Source organism: Brassica napus, chromosome C6 (assembly GCF_020379485.1).
Source record: "Brassica napus cultivar Da-Ae chromosome C6, Da-Ae, whole genome shotgun sequence".
Lineage (NCBI taxonomy): Eukaryota > Viridiplantae > Streptophyta > Magnoliopsida > Brassicales > Brassicaceae > Brassica > Brassica napus.
The window spans coordinates 9,882,345-9,907,073 of NC_063449.1; the positions used below are offsets into that span (position 1 = coordinate 9,882,345).

At 31.9% G+C, this 24,729-nt stretch overlaps 2 protein-coding genes across 2 annotated transcripts; one reads left to right on the top strand and one right to left on the bottom strand.

Annotated features, from left to right (window-relative positions):
• Positions 1-625: 625 nt before the first annotated feature.
• Positions 626-3,939, top strand: LOC106454904 (probable membrane-associated kinase regulator 1). The gene has a single exon (XM_048760486.1). It carries the CDS (start codon positions 2,969-2,971, stop codon positions 3,785-3,787), a length of 819 nt encoding a protein of 272 aa, XP_048616443.1. The 5' UTR covers positions 626-2,968; the 3' UTR covers positions 3,788-3,939.
• Positions 3,940-17,595: 13,656 nt separating this feature from the next.
• LOC106454908 (ethylene-responsive transcription factor 4) lies at positions 17,596-18,614 on the bottom strand. The gene has a single exon (XM_013896991.3). It carries the CDS (start codon positions 18,320-18,322, stop codon positions 17,786-17,788), a length of 537 nt encoding a protein of 178 aa, XP_013752445.1. The 5' UTR covers positions 18,323-18,614; the 3' UTR covers positions 17,596-17,785.
• Positions 18,615-24,729: the final 6,115 nt, after the last annotated feature.

Sequence of the window (24,729 nt, forward strand, 5' to 3'; positions counted from 1 at the left end):
CTCAGATGTCTTTCTTCTTGAATAATCTGAGAGTACACAGCGTCCAGATTCAACTCCATCTGTCGACTCAACAAGTTCGACCTCGTTGTTCCAAAACGAGCGTTGTCAAGCCCCATCAGAAACTGATGCAATCGAATTCTCTCCTGCATCTTCTCGTATGTGATCATTGATGCGCAATCCGCGCTTCCACAACAACATGTGAAACCCTTCTCAAAATCTGAAAGATCATCCCACATCACCTTCAGTTTGCCGAAATAGACTTCCACAGATTCACCGTTCTGCTTACAAGCAGCAATGTCTGCGTGCAACTGATGAATACGTGTGTCGAATCTTCGTTGAAGACTCCCCCACATTGCTTTCGCACTTTCCACCAAAGATATGGATGGTCTCAGCTTAGGTTAAACACTGCTGTATATCCAGCCTATGACCATAGCGTTGACCATATCCCACTTTTCTCTTTCTTCTGATTTGTCTACAGGACGTACAAAGTCCCATCAACAAAACCTATTTTTCGTTTGGTTCGAAGCGAATTGAGCATCAATTTTGCCCATCTTTCGTAATTTCCTCCATTCAAGAGAATTGGTGAAAGAACATGACTCGTATTATCTGAAGGATGTAGATAATATGGAGAAATCAAAGCGTCTTTACCAGCAACAATAGTTCCGGCTGCTGAAGACGTCGTAGATAAGCTCGAATCACTCATCGTAAAAGAATATCGTCCACAAAATTTTATGATCTTAGCTCTGATATCATGCTAAGAAGTTGTAAACGTTTGTCTCTTATTGATGAACATACAATCGAGTATTTATACATACGATAGCCATATCGTATCATCCAAAAATATAGGCAATAACAACAAGCGTAACTGATATCGAAACTTATCTACTAGTCTTCTATCATTATCCTAATACTTGACAATATTAAAGACTACAATAGATTTGAATAAACCAACGACCATTGTCAGTTAAATCTTTGAGAGTAGATTATGATACAAGCAAACCTTCTGGACTCCTAATTGCTGTTGGACCAAAACGATGCTGGGCTTAACTCATTCATAATAAAATAAATATCATATTAAACCAATTAAAAATTTCTTCATTTTTTTCTTCTTTTAGCTACGGTTATTACACAACTCTTTTGAGCATCTTGGACAGGACAGGCGTTAACCACACAAAGTTATTTTTTCCCAGTTACAGAATCATTAATAAGCCTGGGGGTTCATTAAACGTTAAGCAACGTCGAAGAGTCCAAAAATAAAGACAAGTAAATGATTATTAATTAAGCATGGTTTTGTTAATCATATAATATGTGGTCCGTAGCTAATCCCCTATAGAATGGGCCAACAATGTGTCTTAAAAGAAGACGCCATAGAGAGACAAAAGCCACATAATGAGATCTTTGTCTTGAATTTTGCTTGAGTTTATTGCACTTTATTTTTCTTTATACGGAATGTGTATGTTTCCCTGAATAATAAGTATCATTTATCTTGGGCAAGCAAATTAGTTATTGGCTGGCACAAAAATTACAGTTATGAATACAAATAAATGTAGTTATAGTGTGTGTTTAGTTTATGTTGAAATGGGTCAAAATTCTGGGTCGGTATCAACCAAGACTTCCAGGGTGTCTTGTGGTTTGTTCTAGATTCTTGCATTTTATCTCTTGAGTCGTTTGTTTGTGTTTCCTCTTTGTCTCTGGAAGATGGTATTTAGTTCTTGCCAGCTATAGTCTCCGGGAGTAATGGTTACTCACCGGCTTAGGGTAACAAACTTGTAGTTCCTTTAGTGTTAAAAAGCGATTATATGAGTTATTCAATTGATTTCTATATCTTTTTACTAAATAAAACAAATATAATTATTTTTAACACATAATTATTGTTGTTATTATTATTATTATTAGTATTATTATTATTATTATTATTACAATACTATCATCATCCATAAACACTACTCCATCTGTATCAAAATAAGTGATTTTTAAGGTTTTTACACACTAATTAAGAAATTACAAATTTTTATTCAATCTTTCTCGTTTGTCTAAAAACAACAATAAATACATATAAATCAACCAATAAAAAATCATACTGCAGAATATAAATAGTCAAAAACATAAAATTGCATTTACTTTTTACATGAAAACTTGAAAACATCACTTAAAATGAAACAAAAATTTTCTCTTAAAACATCACTTAAAATGATACGGAGGGAGTAATAAGTTTTGCAGAAAATGTTAATAGATTAAAGAGGTTGAATTGAAATATATTAAATAAAAATACACAGATAGATTATTCCAAAATACTAAACAACACTAAACTAATAAGTAGAACATGTCTCAGTCTAGAGTCCAGACCACAAAAAAAATCTAAATCTTAATTAATATATGAACTAAAGATTCCATTTGCATATGATACCAGTTAGATTACGAATAGAGATTTGTTTTCTCTTCTTCTTTTGGTTGTCTTTGTATACTTTTATATAAGCTTTTGCATAAAGTCATTGCTGCTTTCTGCTGATAACTAATAGTTTCGCAGACCGTGTGAGAACCTTCAGAGTTCAAAGAGAGTATGTGTCTTTGACCTTTACAATTCTAAAAAAAAATCATCAAACACCATCACTTTAATAGATTATCAAAATAAATAAATATTTCTATTTACTTATATGAACAATAAACAAAGTTATACGAAACAAGAAGAGATAGATAATGCCTCGTGACTAAAAATCTAAAAGAGAGGAACATGTGGGATCGTTTAGGGATCCAAAACACCTTAAAGAGTTTAGACAATATCATGACACGAACACTACATCACTTGGATCTCATTCTTTGATTGTCCCCACAAGAAGTCAAACACTGAGCTGGCAAGTCTCTGACTGCCGTACCCATGTCGCCACGTGCCCCGCTTCAAACTCCTTATATAAACACAAGTTAAAACTAATAAACACATTCACTTACACACAAGTACACCGTTTTGCATATGGAGGACGACCAGAGAACTACCCCAAACTCCGGCGAAAAAAGCCCGGATACATCGCCGGAGATGTCATCCTCCGACTTCGAGTTTGGATCTTTGACTCCTTCTTCCCCTTCCCATTCAGAACATTCTCCCGCCGATCACCTTTTTCTCAACGGCCGTCTATTACCACACACTTTTCCGATGACCCGTTCGGCGTCACGTACGACCAGCGAAAACACATTCCGGAGCGACAGCACGAGCAGCCGGAGTAGTGTTAGCAGTAGCCCGACATCTTTTACTCCAAGAACAAGCACTTGCAGTGTCTTCAAAGAAGAAACTAACGTAACTTGTTTTGGTTCTCGGTCTGAGAAGACTAGGAGCGTAAAGTCAGGGACTTGCGGCATGAGAAACATGTCATCCTCAATATTGGATTTAAAGAAGCCACCATCGAACAATGGTAAAAGAGTATATACTACGACGACGAATAGGCTTTCATATATCCCCACGCAGTGCAAGAGAAAGAAGGCGACGGAGATAGTGACGGCGCAGCTTTACGGGTCGTATACGAGGCGGTGGCAGCATATAACTCCGGTGTTTAAAAGAGAAGGGTCGGTGAAAAGTAACGGAGGAGGGATTAAGGTTGGTGGAAGGAAGAAAAAGACGGTGAGGGGGAAGAAGAAGAAGAAGGCGGAGGAGAGAAGAGGAAGTAAGTTAATGAAGTGGTGGAAGAGGGTTTTAAAGGCGGTGATGTTGGCTTGCAGAGAGTGTCATGCAATGGAGCCTCAACGAGTTGTTAATTATGATGCTGATGTAAAAGAGAAAATAACTAAATGTTCATAAAGAATTGCATTGTGTGTGTTTTGTTTTTACCTATTTGCTTAAAACAATTTCCCAATAAAAAATAAACTAAGAGGAAATTAAAAAATAATACCAAATAGGTGCGAGCCGGCACAGTTTATGCGGAGTGTGCGAACTAATAAGACCATGATTAACCACGGTTCTTAGGGTGAGGTTCATACTTCGGCTAAGAACCGTTTCTTAGCTTTTAACTAAGAAAAGCTAAGAACCGTCTCTTAAATAAGAGATATAAGAGCATTATTAACTCCGGCTAAGTTCTTAACTCATGATATTGTAATTTTTTTTTTTTTTTACTTTTTTTTGCTAAGAGACGGTTTTTATATCTCTTAGTCGAAGCTAAGAACCCCTGTTAAGAGACTCGGGTTAATCATGGTCTAAGAGCTGCCTCTTAGACAAAAAGTGTAAAAAAAAAATGTCAAATCATGAGTTAAGAATCCCAAATTAAAAATACGGATTAATCATGCTCTGATATATATATTCTACAAATTTGGAGTTTGCCTCGGAAGATGATGCTCCAATTGACCTCCATCCTGCCATTAACATCACCAACAATCCATCCTCATGATTGCGAACCAAACACTCACATGATGACAAGAGGTGAAAGGTCAATTAAACTAAGTCAAAAAGTTTAAGAAATGGAATGAAAACAGTTATGGAGAGAAAAGCATCTCTCGGGAGGATGTAGTAACCGCTAGGATCGGGTATCCGGGGAATTTTAAGGTATCCGGATCCGGATTCTTATCCGGCGGATCCATAATTTTACTATCCTTATCCGGATCCGGGGTTCTCGGATATCCGGGTGTCGGATATCCTTCTAAAAATTGTAATATCCGGCGGATATCCGGATCCGGATATGGATCCTTAAAATAAATAAAAATAATAATATTAATATATATAAAATATTAACAATAATTTAAAACAAAAAATATATAATGTTTTGAATTATTTCTTTGTATAAAATTACAAAACTTACATAAAATTTACATATACTATTATAAAATTGAAAATATATTAAATAAAATTAGTTTTTATATATAGATATTACTATTTTTGAAATAGTTATTAATAAAACTTACGGATCCGGATATCCGGACTAAAAAATCGAGATATCCGGATCCGGATCCGGCTTTGGCGGATCCAGCATTTTACTATCCGGATCCGGATTCGGCCCCTCCGGATATCCGGATTTTCGGATCGGATCCGGATCGAATCTCGAATCGAATCCGGATCTCGGATAAAAATCCCAGGCCTAGTAACCGCTAACTCTTAACATTTTTTGCTTCGTTTTCATCTATTGCTTAATGTCATATTAGGCTATCTTTATGTTGCAAGTTTTTGTGATCATATGGTCTTTCAACATGATTGTTACATTTTATATGGTCTTAAAACCATATCAGCTACATTTAGTTTTAATGCATCAAAATTAGTTTTTTTAAAGACTAAATATTAATAATCTATACTATTAAAACTGAATTACAATACTGTTTGGAAACATAGATAATAGTATAAATGAGAATTGTTTGGAAACATAGATAGCAGTATAAAGAGAACTATAGTGTACTTTTAGTAATTTCATTAATATAATTTCATTAATTGTCTTTTAATATTTCACTCAGATTAATAATTTCATTAATTATATTACTTTAATTATCCATCACATCACTAATTATATTACCATAATAATAATACTGTATATTTTTATTTATTAGCTAAATAACATTAAATTTTTGCCAATTATAAAATAAAAAATGTAAAATAACTGGGTTTTGCATATGGTTAAACGTTCGGTTTAGTTTGTTTTAGTAAAAAAAAAATTAGTTTCAATCCGTGGAAATTTATGTAGCCAAAAACATAATTCAAAGACATGTTTTTGTGAATAAAATAATAACTTAAATCAAAATAATAAAAATGTATTACATTTATTTTCACTTAATTTTTCACTCCATATAATTATTTTACTAAATAAAAAAAAATTCTTTCTATTTCACTTAATTTAGTGAAACACATAGAAAGAATCTTTTTTATTAGTTTATAAAATCAGTTAGGCATGAACAATGGCTATCCATTTAGGTACGGGTTGTTCCTTTCGGGTATCGTTTATTTTTTGTTTTGAAATTATGCCCCACTTGAATATTATAAATTTATGTGTGCGTTTTGAGTTGGGTTCTTTTGGGTCTGGATGAGTTCGGTTCTGATGTATAGAAATCTAAAAATATCTAAATAACAAATGTATCTGAAACGGATTCGATATTTGTACCAAAAATAATCATATTATCCGATTCGATCCAGGTCTTTTGAATACAATTATTTATTTTAAGACACATCTAAAATGTAAAATCAATACATGCACGGTTGCGCGGATCAATCTCTAGTTTTTTTATTTAAATCTAAATTCTTAAATGAAACTAGGATAGTCCCAAAATTCAACATAAAATGATTTATATGTCCGTGGACTATGTAATTGATAACATGTTGAATTAGATCCGAGAAAAGGAAGATTTGTGCCTCTCATGAAACAGACGAAGACAATTCTATCAATCAAACCATAAAAAATTGACCACCGATCTTAGCTTTGTGCTTCTCGAGGCAGATCTTTTTAAAAGCAAGATCTTCTAAAGCCACATCTAGGCCTGGGCGTTCGGGTCGGATTCGGACCGGTTCCTTTCGGGTCCGAGTCTTTTCGGGTCCTAAATATTTAGACCCAATAGGTACTTAGAAATTTTTTGTTCGGGTTCGGGTCGGTTCTTCTCGAATCCGGGTCGGTTCTTTTCGGATCCGGATCGGTTCTTCTCGGATCCGGGTCGGTTCGGGTCTATAATTAAAATACCCGTAATTTTTCGGGTCCATATCGGGTCCAGGTCGGATTCGGGTATTTAGGATCTGAAAAGGACATGATATACCCAATTCCATCAACTTTAGTTGAATATTTGTCATATATATCTAAAATTTTACAAAACAACTTAAATAAAACTATTAATAATTAAAATAAAACATTTTAAAACTCTAAATTTTACATTTTAAAGCTTTATATTACTTTAAAAATGTTAAAAAATAATAACAAATGTTGATAACAAAAGATATTTCAACTAAAATAAATATTTTAAAACTATAAATTTTACATTTTAAAGCTTTATATTACTTTAAAAATGTTAAAAAATAATAACAAATGTTGTTAACAAAAGATATTTCAACTAAATCATAAAATAATATATATAAAATAGAACACAAAAACATCATAGTTTTAGATATACATGTTTTTAAGTCGGGTACAAATCGGTTATTATCGGGTCGGGTCTATTCGGGTCGGTTCTTTTTGGGTCCGGGTATTTTCGGGTCGGTTCCTTTTCAATTCCGGTTCTTTCGGGTAAAAAAATTTAGACCCAAAAGGTACTTGTAAATTTTCGGTCCGGTTCCGAGTCGGATATTTTTGGTCGGTTCCGGTTCGGGTCTTCGGGTCCAGGTTAAAATGCTCAGGCCTAGCCACATCTATGAAATCAAAATTTAGCAATCAGATCAGTGTATATATGTACATAACAACTAACCGGAATTACTTTAGTTATTACCTCCAGGTTCGAGTTCTTCCGAGTTATACATAGATAACATCTGAAAAGGATTTAAATCTCTTAAGTCTGAATGAAATCATGAGTTTCATGCTAGGCCCTTTTTTTTTCTGAACAAGCTAGGCCATTAGATATAGAATAGGGCTATTATGTTTTAAGACCAGCCCAATTTAAATTGAAGTTTTAGTAAACTATTACATAGTGTTTTTCACGCAAAGGCCCATTATACTTTCATTAGTGTATAATTATTTAATTTTTTCATTTTCAAAAAATCCAATCCCTGATTTATATATATATATATATTCCTTTTACTTTAATACAATTTTAAATAATAGATTAATTGATATAAAACATTCTTAAAGTGGAATATATATATATGTGTATATCAAGTAAATGTTTTTTAAAAAAATCAAAGTTTTAACTAATTATCCAACGAATATTATAGCTAAAATCTATTTAATTATAATAGAAAACTAAAAAATTTTAAGCTACTAATTTAGTGTATTATTAATTGAAAATTTTAAAGTAATATACCCATTAAATTATAAAGTTCTCCAATAAAAGAATTCTACTTTAAATTTCCTTTATTTCTACTTCAATTTTTTTATTTTAAGTTTTAAAATAATAATAATTTTTGGTAAGTGTTACAAGTGTTAGAACTATTCGCATATAAATGAATTTGTGATTCATATAAGAGCGAAAACACAGAATATGCTTTAAAATGTGTATTCAAAAAGGTTAATTCATACCGAATCATATTAAACTGTTTGTTTCAAAAATAGATACATTAGGAAATGGTCGATTTTGTACAAGATTATCAAATTATAAATGAATTATATAATACATCATTTTACTGTTTCAACATCGAAAACTGACTAGAAATCAACATAGTTTACAAAAAAATTTAAAATTTGATCACTCATAAATGAAATACTTAAAAGAAAAAAGCATTTGCACGGTCGCATGGCTCAAACCAAGAAATATAAAGATAAATATTTGGCAAAACATAATAATAACTTACCAGTTCTCATTATTTGTATCATCTAAGAACACAGTCGTGTAGACCTCCTTTTCCCAATCTTTTCCTGATGAAATCATTAGTAATTAAGGGAAGAAAGAAAATTATCCGCCGGACTGACATCACCTGATTTCAGGGCGTTGATCATGAAGGTTATAACAGGCATCTTCCAAAGGCTCAAACAGCTTCTGGATGCAACGATTTCCTGATTGATACTCGCGATCAACGTCTAAACATTACAATGACAAAAAGTAAATTAACAAATGAGAGGCAATCCAAAAAATAAATAGTAAGTAAAGATTTATTATCACCGGTGGACCAAGAATGTTTGAAGTCCCACAGTCAACTATCAGTTTGCATCCGGTTAAGCAAATTTTGGTGATTATCAGAACAAGACATTAAAACAACCTCATTATATCAACCAAAACTATATAACAACCTCATTTGAATGTAAAGTTATTTTTATACAAAGTTATCAACCTAATTAATTGTAATATGAAGTGATCATCAAACCAAGACTACCAAAGTCTTTATCGATAATTCTTTGCTAGGGATCCATATTTTTCAGGTTATTTCCTCATTTTGTTTTTTCTTTCATGTTTTATTTTAAAACAAATTAAATTGTAAATGTATATAGGCGGGTCCATTGAGCTTAGTCTTTCTCAGATCTGGCTAGTTGGGGGACATTACTATGAATCTGACCTTAATACAATAGAGGCATATGATGAGAGGTATATTTTACTCCTTTCTTCATTTGTATTTACCATAATTCACTGCCATTACTGTTTTTAATTAAGTTTGATTTCATGTCAATTTGTAATATTTTATCTTTTTTCGTCAGTATTTCAACCTCCAAATAATGATCCCTCAGAAATGAGAGTGATAAACAAAAATATAGTTCAGTATAACTCAACTATTTGTTTGTTTTCTTTTCATTTAACATCATAAAGTTCACAACCCTTTTTGTTATGATTTTTTTTTTTTTTTGAAACACATACTTCGTTAATGGAAAAACAGAGCGGTTAGTTGGGAGCAATAAGAGCATCCACAACTACCAAAGGTTCAACTACAAGGAGAGCATTCTTTGCTAATACATCAGCAACTACATTCTTTGTTATGATATAAATGTATTTCTTTATTCTGATGTTTAGGTTTTCCTGGAGCATTATCATGACAACCAACCACGATTTTCGTCTATTGGACGGTATTATTAAGTTTTATATAGCATGAAAGTTATCTCATTAATTTCATATCATTAAATTTAAAGGTTTGGTCTAGAAAATTCAGTCCATATGCATGGTCTAAATTTCATACCATTTATGAGCATGTAATAGAATTTACTTACAGATATAGTATTTGTCTATATATATAGGGAAACATATCAATAGACAAGGTGTCAAGACTTCGAATGCGTGGATTTTATACAAGTCCCTAGTGAATATATAGGGAAACATATCAATAGACAAGGTGTCAAGACTTCGAATGCATGGAGTTTATAAAAGTCCTTAGTGAATATGTAATCAAAGCAGCATTTGCTTCGATATCTTCCTATAGTGGCTACCAGAACGGTGTAACAAGATAAATATGAAGAGTATGAGTCGACGTCTAATTATTAATAAGTTAATTGAGCAACTCAATTAGTCAGTACTCTCTTATATTTGTGTTTTGCAAATTGTAGGATATGGGCGATAGGAACTGTGGCTTGGTATTGGCCAATCACTTGTCAATATTGTCCTGCCATTATGTTTACCCATCTAACTGATAGTCCGGTGAGGTTGGTGCAATGGAGAGATAATCTTTTATAGAGATTATTATAGTTTAGTTGAAGGTTTCTTTTAGAATTTTATTCCCTCCGTTCTCAAAAATAAGATTTTCTAGAGTTTATTTTTGTTCCAAAAAATAGATTTTCTATATTTTTAAGGTAATTTGTATATTTTTGAAAAACATTAGTTGTGAATATTTGAATTGATTAAATTTTATTGGTGGATAGTTATTGAAAAGTGTATTGAAAAATAAATTGTAAACATTTATTATATTATTAATAAACGTAAAAACTCTATAAAATCTTACTTTCGGAAACGGAGAGAATATCTTTTATAAGTGACTTTTTGATTGATTCTTATTAAAATATAATATAAGAAAAATATAAGTAAAATATTAAAACAAAATGAGAAAATTATAAGAAAAATACAAAATATATAAATATTTTTTGGTAGTTTTACTGTGTAATCTTCTAAAATGAATTAGAGAAAAATGTGTATAAGGGAAATTAAGAGAGATGCAGTTAAAGCCACCATATCAAACTGCATCACGTCTTATGAGAAAACATTAAAATAATATATATACCCAACAAATTTTAATTTTAATACCAGTTTTGTATTTAAATATAAATTATTAAATTCAATAAAATATTAAATTAATATTCATATTCATTGGGGATTTTATTGGTTTTAATTTAACCAAATCTTAGTTTCTTGTAGCGTGGACATTTTGTCTTACTATGATTATTCATTTTCAAAAATATAATTTTTTACTTGATTGAGTACATAAACTGATTTTCACGAAGTTTCTTTCAAGATTGTAGAGTGGTGATGTTTGTCTAGTTTTGTTTGGTTCGGCTCTAAATCCGAAGTTTTGAAGTTTTTTTACGTTAAATTCATATTTTATTGTTAAATTTTATTTACATAATTATGATACAAAGAACTATGAAGTCACAAAGACAAAAACAGCTGAGAGGTATAAAAGACGAAGTTAAAATCATTATAAGTTGCAAAACAAATGAGACATTGTTTGTTCTATTTGAACCCCAAAAAAAAAGACATTAGCCATGTTCGTTAAACGAACGAACGCTGCGTCAGCGGCTAGAGATCAAAATTCAGAATGAAAAAAAAGAGTATCCAAAGGGAAAGAGAGAAGAACAGGGGAAGAAATCTTTTGTTTTCAGTCGCAGAGAGGTGCCAGAAATGAGGAATAATGGTTTCTACTTTTTTGGCGTCAGCGGCAACACCGGAACACTTCTTTTATTCTGACGCCGCGTCTCTGCTCAGCGGCAACACCGGAAAACTTATGAACAAATCTATGACGCCGCGTCTCTGTTCAGCGTTCGTTAAAAGAACAGGGCTATTGTTTGTTCTCTTGGTGAAAAAATAGTAGGATCTTAAGAAATTTTTACTCCACATAATGAAGATAGTTTTAATTTTCCCACAGACTGTAGCAATCAAAATTTTATAATCTCCTTCGAACATAATTGATCTGAATCTCATATTCAATGTGTTGTATTTTCATCAATAAAGCTTTAGCTTCAGCTTTCACGGGTGTGCTTGAGAAATTTTTTTGTCCTTAACTCCAATAAAGAGTTTCTTCTTTGTGATTGTGTATTACCCATCCAGCTCTTCTGTATCTTGTATCTTTGTTAAAACCTCAAAATTGCATTAGCAAAGCTCTCAAGACTAACTAATGGTTCTCGAGATCTTGATTTGATGGTGTGTAAGTCTATTTTTTATTCTATTGGAGGCTCTTTGGTCCGAGTCTTTAAATGCTTCTAACTATCTCGCACATAAGCAATGGTATATTGGTACAAATTTTATATTAATACTATAAATTATCCAACTTCAATATTCATATTGACAATTGATCTACTAATTTTCTTTATCTTTCTTTAAGAGAACATATTTGGATCAAAATCAAAATATTCTCTAGTATTAACCAACATTCAACTAATTGGAGTTGAAATCAAACATTTTTGTACTTGTGGATTAAAAAGAATTTCATAGGCATTGGAAGCATATAGATAGTCACAACTCATAAAATATCAAAAAAAAAAGTCAGTAAACATCATATATTATCAACAATTTAGATCTTAGAAATTATGACACAGAAAACAAAATAATAAATTACAAAACATGTACTCCTTAAGATAATATAATACTATAAATTTATTTATGAATTTAAAGAAATTTATGAATTTTTAAAGAGGTTTATGAATTTTAAAGAACATCCACATCGCTGGAGTGTCACACGTATAGTAATCTCAACAAGATAATATCCATTTTAATCTAATTTAACTATAGCTACAGAGAAAAAAACAAAAATAGCACTAAATCAAGTTTATGTTCCCAAACTAGTACTCAAGGTCAAAAGTCACAAAAATAGCACTTAATGTTTTATCAAAAGTCACAAACTTAGGGTTTAGAGTTAAAGGGTGGGGTTTAGAATTTAGGGTTTAGGGTTTAGGGTTTAGGGTTTAGAGTTTAGGGTTTAGGGTTTAGATTTTAGGGTTTAGGGTTTAGATTTTAGGGTTTAGGGTTTAGGGTTTAGAGTTTAGGTTTAAGGTTTAGAGTTTAGGGTTTAGGGTTTATGGTTTAGGGTTTAGGGTTTGGAGTTTAGGGTTTAGGGTTTAGATTTGAGAAATGAGGTTTTGGGGATAAGATTTCAAATTTTGAAAAATAAAAAAATTAAAATTTTCAAAGGATAAACTTAGAAAGGTGCTATTTTGGTCATTTTAGTTTTTGAGTGCTATTTTTGTGATATAAACTTAGAAAAATGCTCTTTTGGATTTGCCCATAGCTATAGCATAGAGCTTTTAATGGATGCAAGAAAAGAAACAAACGCAACTCTGAGCTATCATACAACAATGTCAATAAGAGAGCACTAATCTGATTCACTTTGATGCGACATTTCTCGCTAGAAAAGCACTGAAAGTTAAGTGATTTGATTGATATTAATTCGAAAAACAGTATCTCTGTGGCATACATATAAATCCCATTCTAGTCTTGTTCTAGGAGAATCCAAATGGCATGTATATTAATCCCCTTTTAGCCTTCTAATATGTTTGGCTAGCTAACAAACAAAGTGTGTCTGCCTTATTTCTATGTTGAGCTGTTGCCTCTTCTTATCAGGTTTGATACGGACCTTAACAAAGAAGTTGCCATTGAAGTTATTGATCTGGAAGAATCGTAAGTATCTGTGCCTTTGATATGATTTTCTCGCTATCGAATAATGTAGTCTCGACTTACACTTTTGGATATCATTCTGTTTGCTGTCTAATAAAATTGAATATTGGTATGTGCTACTTTTTTGCTATTCTAAAGGCATTAATTAAATAGTCTGTAAAAAAACTATAGTTTTCAGCCCTATTATCCTTCTCTCAAGTATACGACAATGATCATTGCCCCTATTCTAACTAGACCTTTTACTTCATATCTGACAGAGAAGACGAGATTGAAGATATTCAGAAGATATATCCTGGATTAACGTAAATGTTTTGGCAATTATTAGCAATGCAAGATTGTCGTGTTCACTTCATATTTGAGTCTTGTTACAATGCCGTTGTATCACCGAACACTATGGTTCTTACTTCCACCAGACCAAGTTATGGATGGAATATATGGCTGGTGACTCAGTTGCTGACTTTTCCACACGCCCGGGAAAATAGAATTTCTTCTTTCCCTCTGGCACTTTCCTCCACAAGTGCAATATAAGACAACATATAGGATAATATATCACCAGTTTCAGATGATTGAAAATGTCATGTAATTCTCTTTGTCGGTCTACTTACAATATCTCGCGCAGCAAGCTAACAACATTTTCACTTGCTTCTCCAAAACCCGCTTAAACTCTTTGTCTCAATGGCATAAAGACTATGCAGCTCCTGATTCCTCCAACATAAATTTAATACTTGAAGGTAATGAGTGATTAGAGAAATGAGGCTGAGGCTGTTGATATCTCTATACTAGTACTCTATCCATATGCTACCCATGATCGCCCGCTCAACACAGAGAATATGACAGTCAGGATCATCAACCTTTATTGGACAAAATAATAAGTAAATTCATTAGCCAGACAAGTGGACATCCGTCCTTTGCAAGTCGGTTGCATTCATTAACTCGGTCGTGTTTGGTTTCACCAACTCCATGGTGTTGAGCATTTGGTTTCCCGAATACATGTTTTAATGAGATAGAGCCACTATCTATAATGATTACCTACACGTCATATGTAGAATTATACAATGTATATACGAAAATACGTAGATGAGTAAGTGGTCCCTTGATGGTCGGAGAAATTGTCAAAAGTATCAGTAGAACGAGAGGACCAAGTCACATAGACTATTTTATTTTATTAAAACCATATAGTCACAGTCAGAGTCACAGTCACAGTCAGAGTTAAGAAAAACAGAGTTTTGTATATACGCCGTTATCATCTACGTGGATCAAAACACCGTGACCGCGCCTATACATTAATAGGATCCAGTTATCTAAGCTGACGTGCCTAGACTGACTGTCTGTCACCTTCCACATCTGATCAACACATGTCGTTACACGTGACGATGTCACATTGGGTGTTATTGCACATAAGAAATTTGTTATTTGTGTGTGCATCTTTATTCTCTTAATAACTTACTACTTATTTCAAGCGAACCCCTCTGTTTCCGATTGTGATACGGGAACCTCCGACAATATTTAAAATGGTTCAGATTGCAATCTTGAAGAAAAAGATCTATTTTATAGTTCTTATAATTTGTGTAAATTTATAAAAAAAATTATTTTGGTAAATATATATATATATATTCAAGATGAAGTCTTCATCGTCGCTCCAGCACCCGAGTGACATGACATATCATAGTTCATACTATCTTTAATATGGTTTGAATGGTGACGTGCGGGACAACTGCAGGACAACAAGTACGGTGCGGTTGTAATAGTAACAAAATATAGATATATAGGTATATTTAGAGATTTTTGTTACTATTCACAGCGGTGCAATGCGGTGCGGAATGGTTCGTCACCATTCGAAGCCATATTTTTCATTTTTTCTATATTACATAAATTTTATAATATAAATAAAATTTATTTTAATGTGTTAATCTAAAATAGAATATCCATAAATATATGTTTGTCGATATTCCTGTAAATATCATTTCTGTAAATATAAAGTAAAAATAAATGAATATCTTTTTCACATGAAAATTGCATTTTCCATTAATAAGAAGAAATAGAAATGAATTGGAATATAATTAACTTTAAATAATATGCTATTTTTTTTTAAAAAAAATATGCTATGTTGAATGGAATTTGGTTGGGGGTATGTTTATGGGGCTAAATGTCATTACTAATAAGATAAGGGTTAATCCAAACTATTTAATTTTTAGAGACCCCAGCATAAACCTCGTCAACACGGAATTTTTGGGTGCAACTGGTTATTCATAATAGGAATGTTAAAAATAAAAGGAATGATTTTTTATGGAATAGGAAAAATTGGAATGATGTTAAAAATAGAATAAAAACTGAAATTATAAATGGAATAAAGATTCCACACATTCCATTCATTCACGGAAGTTTAGAATCATGAATAAAAGGAATGATTTTTACAAAGGATTTATTTTTTTGTTCCATTCAAAAAATGGAATAAGTGGAATTGATTTTGGAAAACATTCATAATAAATGGTAACTAATTCATGGAATCCCATGGAATGATCCATTCCAAATGATTTTATTCCAAAAAATGTCATTCCAGTTACAGCCTTTATGTTTTCATGCACTTCTCACGTTTCTGATCTTTAGCTGCACAAATCTAACAAAACTGAATATGGTGTTCATAACTTTTTTATTCACGTAGTTCAATCGAATAAATATTTCTAAAGTCATATCTTTTTGTCGTCTAATATTATATATTATTCAATTTTTCAGTTTTAATAATTTTTATTATTTTAATTAATAAATAATTATTTTATCACATTAAATATTATTTTGTCAAACCTTTTGTAGTTTTATAGTTTATAAAAATTACAATATGGCGTAAATGATGATACTTATTTAGTGATTTATTAATTGAAAAATATATAAAAATTTAATTATGTAAAAATAATTAAAAAAATACAAATACCGCAATATATTTATATGTTTGATTGCAAATTTAAACTAGTTAACAATAATAATTTAACTATATTATAAAATATAATATGATAAAATATGTTTTTTTGAAGATTTGGTATGATGAACAGTGTTAACACTTAACACCATATTTACGTAAACTAAATTTGTTAAAATTATATCAATTTTGGTGTTTTGTTGGAAATGAAATTAAACTAAGTTTTGTGTTTTGTTGGAGATAGACTTAAACCAGAATTTGAACCGAGGTAGTACTGTATTGTAGTTTGATAGCTATCTATGCTTTAACAGAGTTCAAGATTCGAGAAAATGTTAACAATTTATTTCAAATGTTTTTCTACCGGTCGTCGTCATGGCTTCTAAAAATTAAAATAAGCAGAATACGTGAAAGAGATAAGTGGACCCAATTCAATCTTCTTAATTCCCAAAAAAAACAGTAGCAGAAAAGAGGATTAGAGGAAGCAACTACCACGTCTACCCGTGTGGAAAATTATAGTTTAATTCCAGCCGTTGGATATGAGAGATAGTGCTTAACTGCTTATACGTTTTGATAGCAAAGCTGGCGACAAGAACCCTATCAGATCTCACCTTCCTTGTCTCTCATTATGAAGCCACCTTATCCATCTCAACCTCCGTAAAACGTCATCGTTTACAGTTTCAAAACCTTGTTAACAATAAGGCCATGATTATCCCTTAGAAACCCCCAAAAAAAAAATTAAAAAGCAAACCAATCGCGGTCCGTCACGTGTCAGTGGAACTCGCGAAGTGGAACTCGCGAACAGTGTAAAAAAACTCACTAAAATCGGTTTTTAATTAGTAGTTTTTGTAACCGATCCTTAAAGATTTTATGGGGATCCACGCACTAAGAAATCCACTAAAGACCCCGGATAATCATGCTCTAGCATGCATGACTAATTCTTCGTGTTCATAGATGTTCTGCAAACTCATCAGTAAGTCAAAAGATTGTCCAAACACTGAAGGAAGTAGGGCCCATGAAGATGACGAAAAGCTGTAAAGAAGTATTCTTCTAACATACGCCGCAGCCAAAGATGGGGTCCTCCCATGACTGGTGCTTGTGTGCATGACACTTGGTCCATTGTTTTCAAGCCGACGACAATACTACAACTATTTTATTTATTTATCTCTAATAAAATATACAACTATAGGTATCATTATTAAAATATAATTTCTAACACGACTCGAAAAGCGCTATAATAATTATCCTTTAATCGTCTACCTTTGAAATAGATGACAGCGACATATCTTTTCCAGAATTTGTTTGGCTATTAACTTATCATTTATAGTATATACTAAAACCTTTGAAAATGTAGTAACATCGTTTATATGTACGACTTTGAGAAACCAGTAGCAAAAAAACAGAAAGATAATAACAAAAGTTCATATCTTATGTTATACGTTGATAAAAATATATACATAACGACTTTTCCATGTCAGTTTATTTAACTACTATCTCGATTTTCTTAGATAGAAAAAGATACGAGGAGGACCATACGGCCTATTCCGCCGGAGGAGCTAAGGTAAGATCCAGATTTAACGGCTGAGGTTTCTTCTCACCTCCACACGTAGCAGCCGGTGAAAACGCTTTCATGTTATTATAGAAGTAAAGAGGACGCGCAACGGGAACCTGATCATAACACGCACCACCGCCACCGCCACCGCCACCACCTCCTAAGCTGAGCTCGAGCTGCGGAAGTGTTGCTAGTCTTCTCCCTGTGGGAGAGACGGAGTCGACGGTGCTACTCTGACTAGGACTACGAGCGAAACCGCCTTCTTTATTCGCGTTAAGCTCAAGAACCGTCGGAGGAAAGTTCGTCTTGGCCTTAGCGCCGCGAAAGTCTCGCGCTGCAGCGTCGTAGGCACGCGCCGCGTGCTCAGCCGTGTCGAATGTTCCGAGCCAGACCCGAGTTCTCTTAACGGGGTCTCGGATCTCCGCCGCGAATCTTCCCCATGGGCGTTTCCTCACGCCTCGGTAACGAACCTCTTTCCCATTACTCTCGACCGGGTTCGGGTCGGGTTTCAAACCCGTTTTCATTTTGAGAAGATCGGTGAAAGAGTCTTGTGGTAATGAGAGAACAAGTGTATTTTATAGGGAGAGTAAAGCGAACGCTCCTTTTAAGGGAGCTTTCTTGTGAATAGTCATTTACATGGTTATTACAGTGAACCGGTTTTCTTGGGTTTCCTTTTGTATCCTCCACTTATATATAGCCATGTGTTTACTGCTTTCCTGCAATTCTTTTTACTGTAAGAATTTTATTTTCTTAACTTGAAGTTTATCTTCAAACATAGACTGCACGGATCATAATACAACATCACTATGAATCCTAGTTGACATGACTACGAATCCGGATTAGCGCATCACTCACTAGCAAAAGCGGCAAAAACTATAGACTATATTTTTTCCCATATATATCAAAACACGGACAAACATAGGGGGTCTTCGGAGAATCGACTCATTTAACCAAAATTTGTTTTAGTTAAATGGATAGTTGATAAAAAAATCATAATACGACATGGGACGATTGAAATGAACTAAAGATTACTTGCTATCAAGAGTTTAGAATGCAATTTGGTAGGAGACGGTTTTGAAAGTATGTTTCATTCATCCATATTAAATCTATAAACATGTTACTTCCATATATATATATATATATATGATTCCCGGTAGATGATCTGATTTGGATGTCCACATGTTTAGAAACATAAAAGTGAAGAAACATATTATCATTGCCTGCCTATTTGGTAAAAAAATTAATACTAAAGCTATAATATGGAACATTCAACAAATATCGAATAAGATTTTTTTGAACATCTGGTTAATTATATTATTACAACGATGAGAAATATTACATAGACGATTTTACAGTTGACATTTCTACCAGTTTAAGAGAATACACGTCTGACTGTGCCACTCCGAACTGTCCTATGAGATCCATGTTCGATGGTATACCCTAAACCATGTTGAAGATCTCTTGTAATATTTTTCTCCATAATCTGTATAATTTGCATTTTCTGAAGTTTGAACCTCATACCTTTTCGTGTAGAAGCATAATGAATTTTTAATCAAACCATTAGACTTAATGGGCTTCCACAATATCGAATAAGATTAATAAATAGAAAGACAAAATATTACATTATACAGAGTTTTAAATAAGATAAAATCCAAAATATTTGTATCAAAAAATTGAAAATTAACACAACCACATTTACCAAACAAAAAAAAAACATATATAATTAAGTTTTTTATTACACTGAAAAATTATCGGCTCTAACAATAATTACTTTTTAATATGTTTAAATAAAACATAAAGACACAATTACAAAGATTATCTATTGTATTAAATAAAATTGTTAAATAAATCGACAAAAAAAATTTGTTATGTTAAGAAATTTTTGATTAAAATAATATAAAATTATATCAAAAGTATCAAAAAAGTTAAAATCTATTAGTTGTAAATTGTATGAAAGTATTCAACAAATATAAAGATAAAATCTATTAGTTATATCGAATAAAATTGTCAGATACTATGACAAAAAATTGTCAGATACGATGATTAAATAAAAATTATCATAACAAACAACATTATGGCTAATGATGCAAAAGTATTATATCAAATAAAAATGTCGGATAAAACGACAAAATTAGCCGATAAAACATCAATAATATCAAAGATATTCATCGGATTCATCAACAAAATAAATTGTATCGAATAAAATTGTCGGATACGATGATTAAATAAAATTTATTATAACAACATTGACAACAATAACAGCGCAAGATTACTATATCACACAAATTGTCGGATACGAAGAAAAAAGAAAAAAGAGATCGAACATGTTTGTCGGATTCGTCAACGGAACAATTAACGTGTCAAATAAATTGGCGGATCAATTATTAAATTAGACTTATTATAACAAATAACATTGACGGATAAGACAACACAAAATTATTAAATCAAATAAAACTTTCAGATACAAATAAAAAAAAGGAAAAATAAATCAAACATATTTATCAAAATCATCAACAAGAATAACTATTTTGAACATAATTATTGGATTTTATAGTTTAGTGAATTGTTATAGATGTTTATATATTACTATTTAGATCTGATTTTATTTGTAGTGAAAATATAGTTGAATACGCATCAAACAAACAAGATATATTCGGTGAAATATACTTTATAAAGCATGTTTTTAAGTATCTTTTCAATTCAACCTCAGTAATAATTTATATTTGAAGAGATATATTTATGGTTAAATAGTTCTTTTAATATAAAAATAAAATGTATTTATAGTATTCAAGATGTATATTTGGTAAGAAAATAGAGGTTAAGAAATAATGTATGCTTAAAACTGTAAAGATTACCAAAATCATAAATTGAATATTTTACCTATGTTTATTTTGGATTCCTACTAGTGTATATTTTTCCTACTAGTGTTTATTTTAGATTTTGTCTATAAAACTTAATAATACAATTCATCATTAACCAAAACTTAAATATTTTATCTTCTTTCATATTTTTCTAATCATTTTCACACAAATTAAATAATGTATATTTATTTACCCTTTCCGTTTCATAATTTTAGATGTCTTAATATTTTAAGATACTTATAAGTTTAATGTAAATTGAGTGACCAATAATATTTTATTGTGCTATTTATAATTAGTTATTTTTTAAAAATTTATAATGTTTATAATATTTATTTCAAAATTAAATCTCTTAATGCTATTGAGTATATCTTTTTTACTGACACACTGAAGAATATTTTCTGGTAATATAATAAGTTATGATTATTGGATAGAACTGAAATTAATTTTAATTTTAATAGCATCAACCAATAGTGGTTCTTGGTTTTTTGGTCGATTAACCTTTATAATCTATCAAAAAATGTAATTATAAATTTTCATGATCATAAACAGCTAACTACATGAGATATGATGGAAAAAATCAGACATATTCATTGAAACTGAATTTAGATATGTAAAAAGTTGCCTTGAAAAGTGAATCTATGGTTTTTTTTTGTCATCCTATGGTATTTTAATTAAAATCATAAGAACTAAGATATATATTTTCAAAATGTATATTAAATAGCTCGTTAGTTATCAAAATATCTAATATAACTGGTCACATATTTTTAATAAACTAATATTAGTTCAAAATATGAATATATTGTGTATTTTAACTAAACTCATAAGAACAAGAATATTTATTTTTTAAAATATATTTAAAATAACTCAATTACTTTTCAAAATATAAAATAAGTGGTTGTATATTTTTATAAATTAAATTGAAGTGTCACATATTTTATATTTTAAGATATTAAATATATAGTTTGTAACGGATGAAGTAATATAAAAATAAATTGGTACGGCAATTACGACGAATGAGACATTAAAAGCTCATAAAAGAGAACAGATTTTGGCATTAGAATCTGGAAATTCGGACAGCAACTTTTAAATTAAACAAATACTACAAATTGAGCACCGGCGGATCAAAAGCTGAGGAAAATCAGGAGACGTGGCACAATCACGAGGACGCGCGGCTCAGGAACCGCGTTTTAATGAAGACCCGTGAGGTTCACGTCTAAGGGTCCCACCACCGTCACTCGGAGCCGTTACAAAGGAATCGCTTGAGAGCGTTATGATGCGCTTGACTGATTTTGTGACATAAGCCAAAGTAGCCGCCCTTCCCCTAAAACTTAAACAATGGGTCCCACTTCACATTTCTAAACGTGAGGTATCTTCTTTTCTAAATCTCCTTACTCCACGTGGAATAAGAACACGTGGCTAACGATTAAGGTAGGAGGCAGAGAGAGAACGATGGTGGGCCCACCGACAGTACATTCACCTTTTTAATTTTTTTTTAAATTTTTGAAAAGACATAATTAAATTTGACGGCAGGAAGAGACCGTGAGGTTCTGAATATTTTAGTTTAGTTAATTATTTTTTCGCTAACGGCTGGGTCAACAGTTGACACTTCACACCTACTTATGTCTTCACGTACTTGATTAATACTAACTCGGTTTTTTAATATAAGTAGTATATTAAAAAATCATTAATTTTTTATATTTATAAACAAAAATATCATTAACTATTTAACTAATCACAAATCAACTAATAATAAAATAGAATATATATTATCATTGGTCACATAACATTAAGCGTTAATAAATTTTGCATAGAAAATCGAAAACATCATATAATTTGGAACATAAAAATTTCTATAAAACGACTTACATCGAAAACACGGAAGGAGTATTTTACAGTAAATGAATTGGGTTATCTCTTGTTTTTTTTTTCTAAAATTTGGAGGGTTATCTCTTGTTGTGCCCACAGATTAAATTATACTCCAAAAAGAATCTAAGAATTTAAATAATCATCATCATCATCACTAAACTGTATTTAATTGTTTAGTTACGACCATATATAACGTTGAATCCAAAAAGCTCTTTTACACCGGATATTAGATTAACGAAAAGAAAGAAAAAGTTCCAAAAAGCGTACACTGGGCTGGACTTAATACCATATTATAACTTATAACCGGGTTAATCCCTTGATAATCCAAAGTGTTAATCATTTGGGAGGTTTCGGATCATGCAGCTTCTCTTGCAGATACAAGATGATTTATATTAAATAAATAATCTAAGCAAACATCAGAATTACGTGTCTTTGTTTCTGAATCCACATAAAAGATGTCACGTTGTAATGCAACCACAAGTTCGATGAAACTATTATGTCTAAGAGAGATTTTGCCTTGTTGAAAATAACGCGAATGGACTTTTTCACACGTTATCGATAAACATAGGAGAAGTATTTCCAAAGCTTTTCACTTTTTTTTTTTAATCATCTAAACATAAAACAGTTTACATGTTCAGATTCTAGCCACAACTACTGCTCGTCAAACTCACTCATCAGTCATCATCCTCACCTATCCCCGTCGGCTCGGTGGAGCACAAGCTGGCGAAAATTGACGGAGAGTAGTCTCGTCTTTTTACAACACCCACGTACCACTTTGCATGCAAACAAATAATAATTTCCATTAGTCCTAGCATATCAAATAATGAAACAACTACGTACGCGTATAAGTGGACATTAATAAAATGGAAAAATCATAAAAAAACTTGCATGTCAAATAGATAAATTAAGGAGTAATTAATATTTTCACGTCTCTGGAAAGGTGATTGCATATTTGCATGCGTTATATATTGACCGGGGCGGAGTTACGTAGGCGACAATGGAGTGAGAGGCAGAGCCATATCCCTTCTGTAAAAGCATTTTAAACCCTCTTTTATATTTTTCTCTAAATCTATTTTAAAAATATGTTTTGCTGTAACGTATGCTTTTATACTGGAGTTCTTCTAGTTTTTAGGACAAAAATATAAACGAACTTTTTACCAAAAAAAAATAATATAAACGAACTTTATTGTAGAAACCTACATTTGAGCAAAACCTATTTCTATAATATTTTTTTATGTTTTATAAGAAAATACAAAAATGGGTTGAAAGATGGTAGAAGAAAAACACAGAACATATCAAGTTAGAGGTTTCAGCCACATTATTTACCAACTTTTACGCCACCTTTCCAAAAAAAAATTGTAGTTGACTGTCTAGAATATCATCATTTTGTTATAAAAAAACTAGAATTTTATTGTATCGAGGAAATTTAAATAAGGGCAAAATTTTATACCCGTATGAGAAGATAACACTGATAATAAGAGAGGATGTGTTATTAGAAGGAGAAGGAATGGTGTGTTTATAAACGATCGAAACGATCGTTTATATAGAAGAGAAATTAACTGTGCAAATAGTGCAACGGGCCCCACATCCTTTATAATTTTCAACATATGCGGCTCATAACACTCCCCCTTGGGGACCGGTGTCACTATCCACTCTCGCTTAACGTCTTCGTTGCCTCGTTAAAAACCTTTCTAGGAAAACCCAATGGGAAAAACCATAGTAAGGTAAAAAGAGTACAACTACGTAAGCTCCCCCTCGAATGAGCAGTCATAAATCCTTCTGATGATGCATTCCAATGTTACGAACATGTTTTCTGAATATCGAAGTCGGAAGTGATTTTGTGAAGAGATCAGCTGCATTGTCGCATGATTGGACATATCTTACTTCAATCTCTTTCTTCTTCACGAGCTCTTGAGTGTATGAGAAGAACTTCGGATGTATATGCTTCGTTCTATCGCTTTTGATATATCCGTCCTTTGTTTGAGCAACACATGCTGCATTATCTTCATATAAAATAGTTGGCTCCGTATTTTCGCCAATCCCGCTGCTTGAACAGATGTGTCGGCTCATTGATCTCAGCCATACACATTCTCTACTTGCTTCATGGAGTGCAATGATCTCAGCATGATTTGAAGAAGTAGCCACGAGCGTTTGTTTCTGGGAACGCCAAGATATAGCAGTGCCTCCGATCGTAAAAACGTATC

Excerpts from the sequence above, each read along its gene's own strand:
- LOC106454904 (XM_048760486.1), top strand. The coding sequence starts at position 2,969 with ATGGAGGACGACCAGAGAACTACCCCAAACTCCGGCGAAAAAAGCCCG.
- LOC106454908 (XM_013896991.3), bottom strand. The coding sequence starts at position 18,322 with ATGAAAACGGGTTTGAAACCCGACCCGAACCCGGTCGAGAGTAATGGG.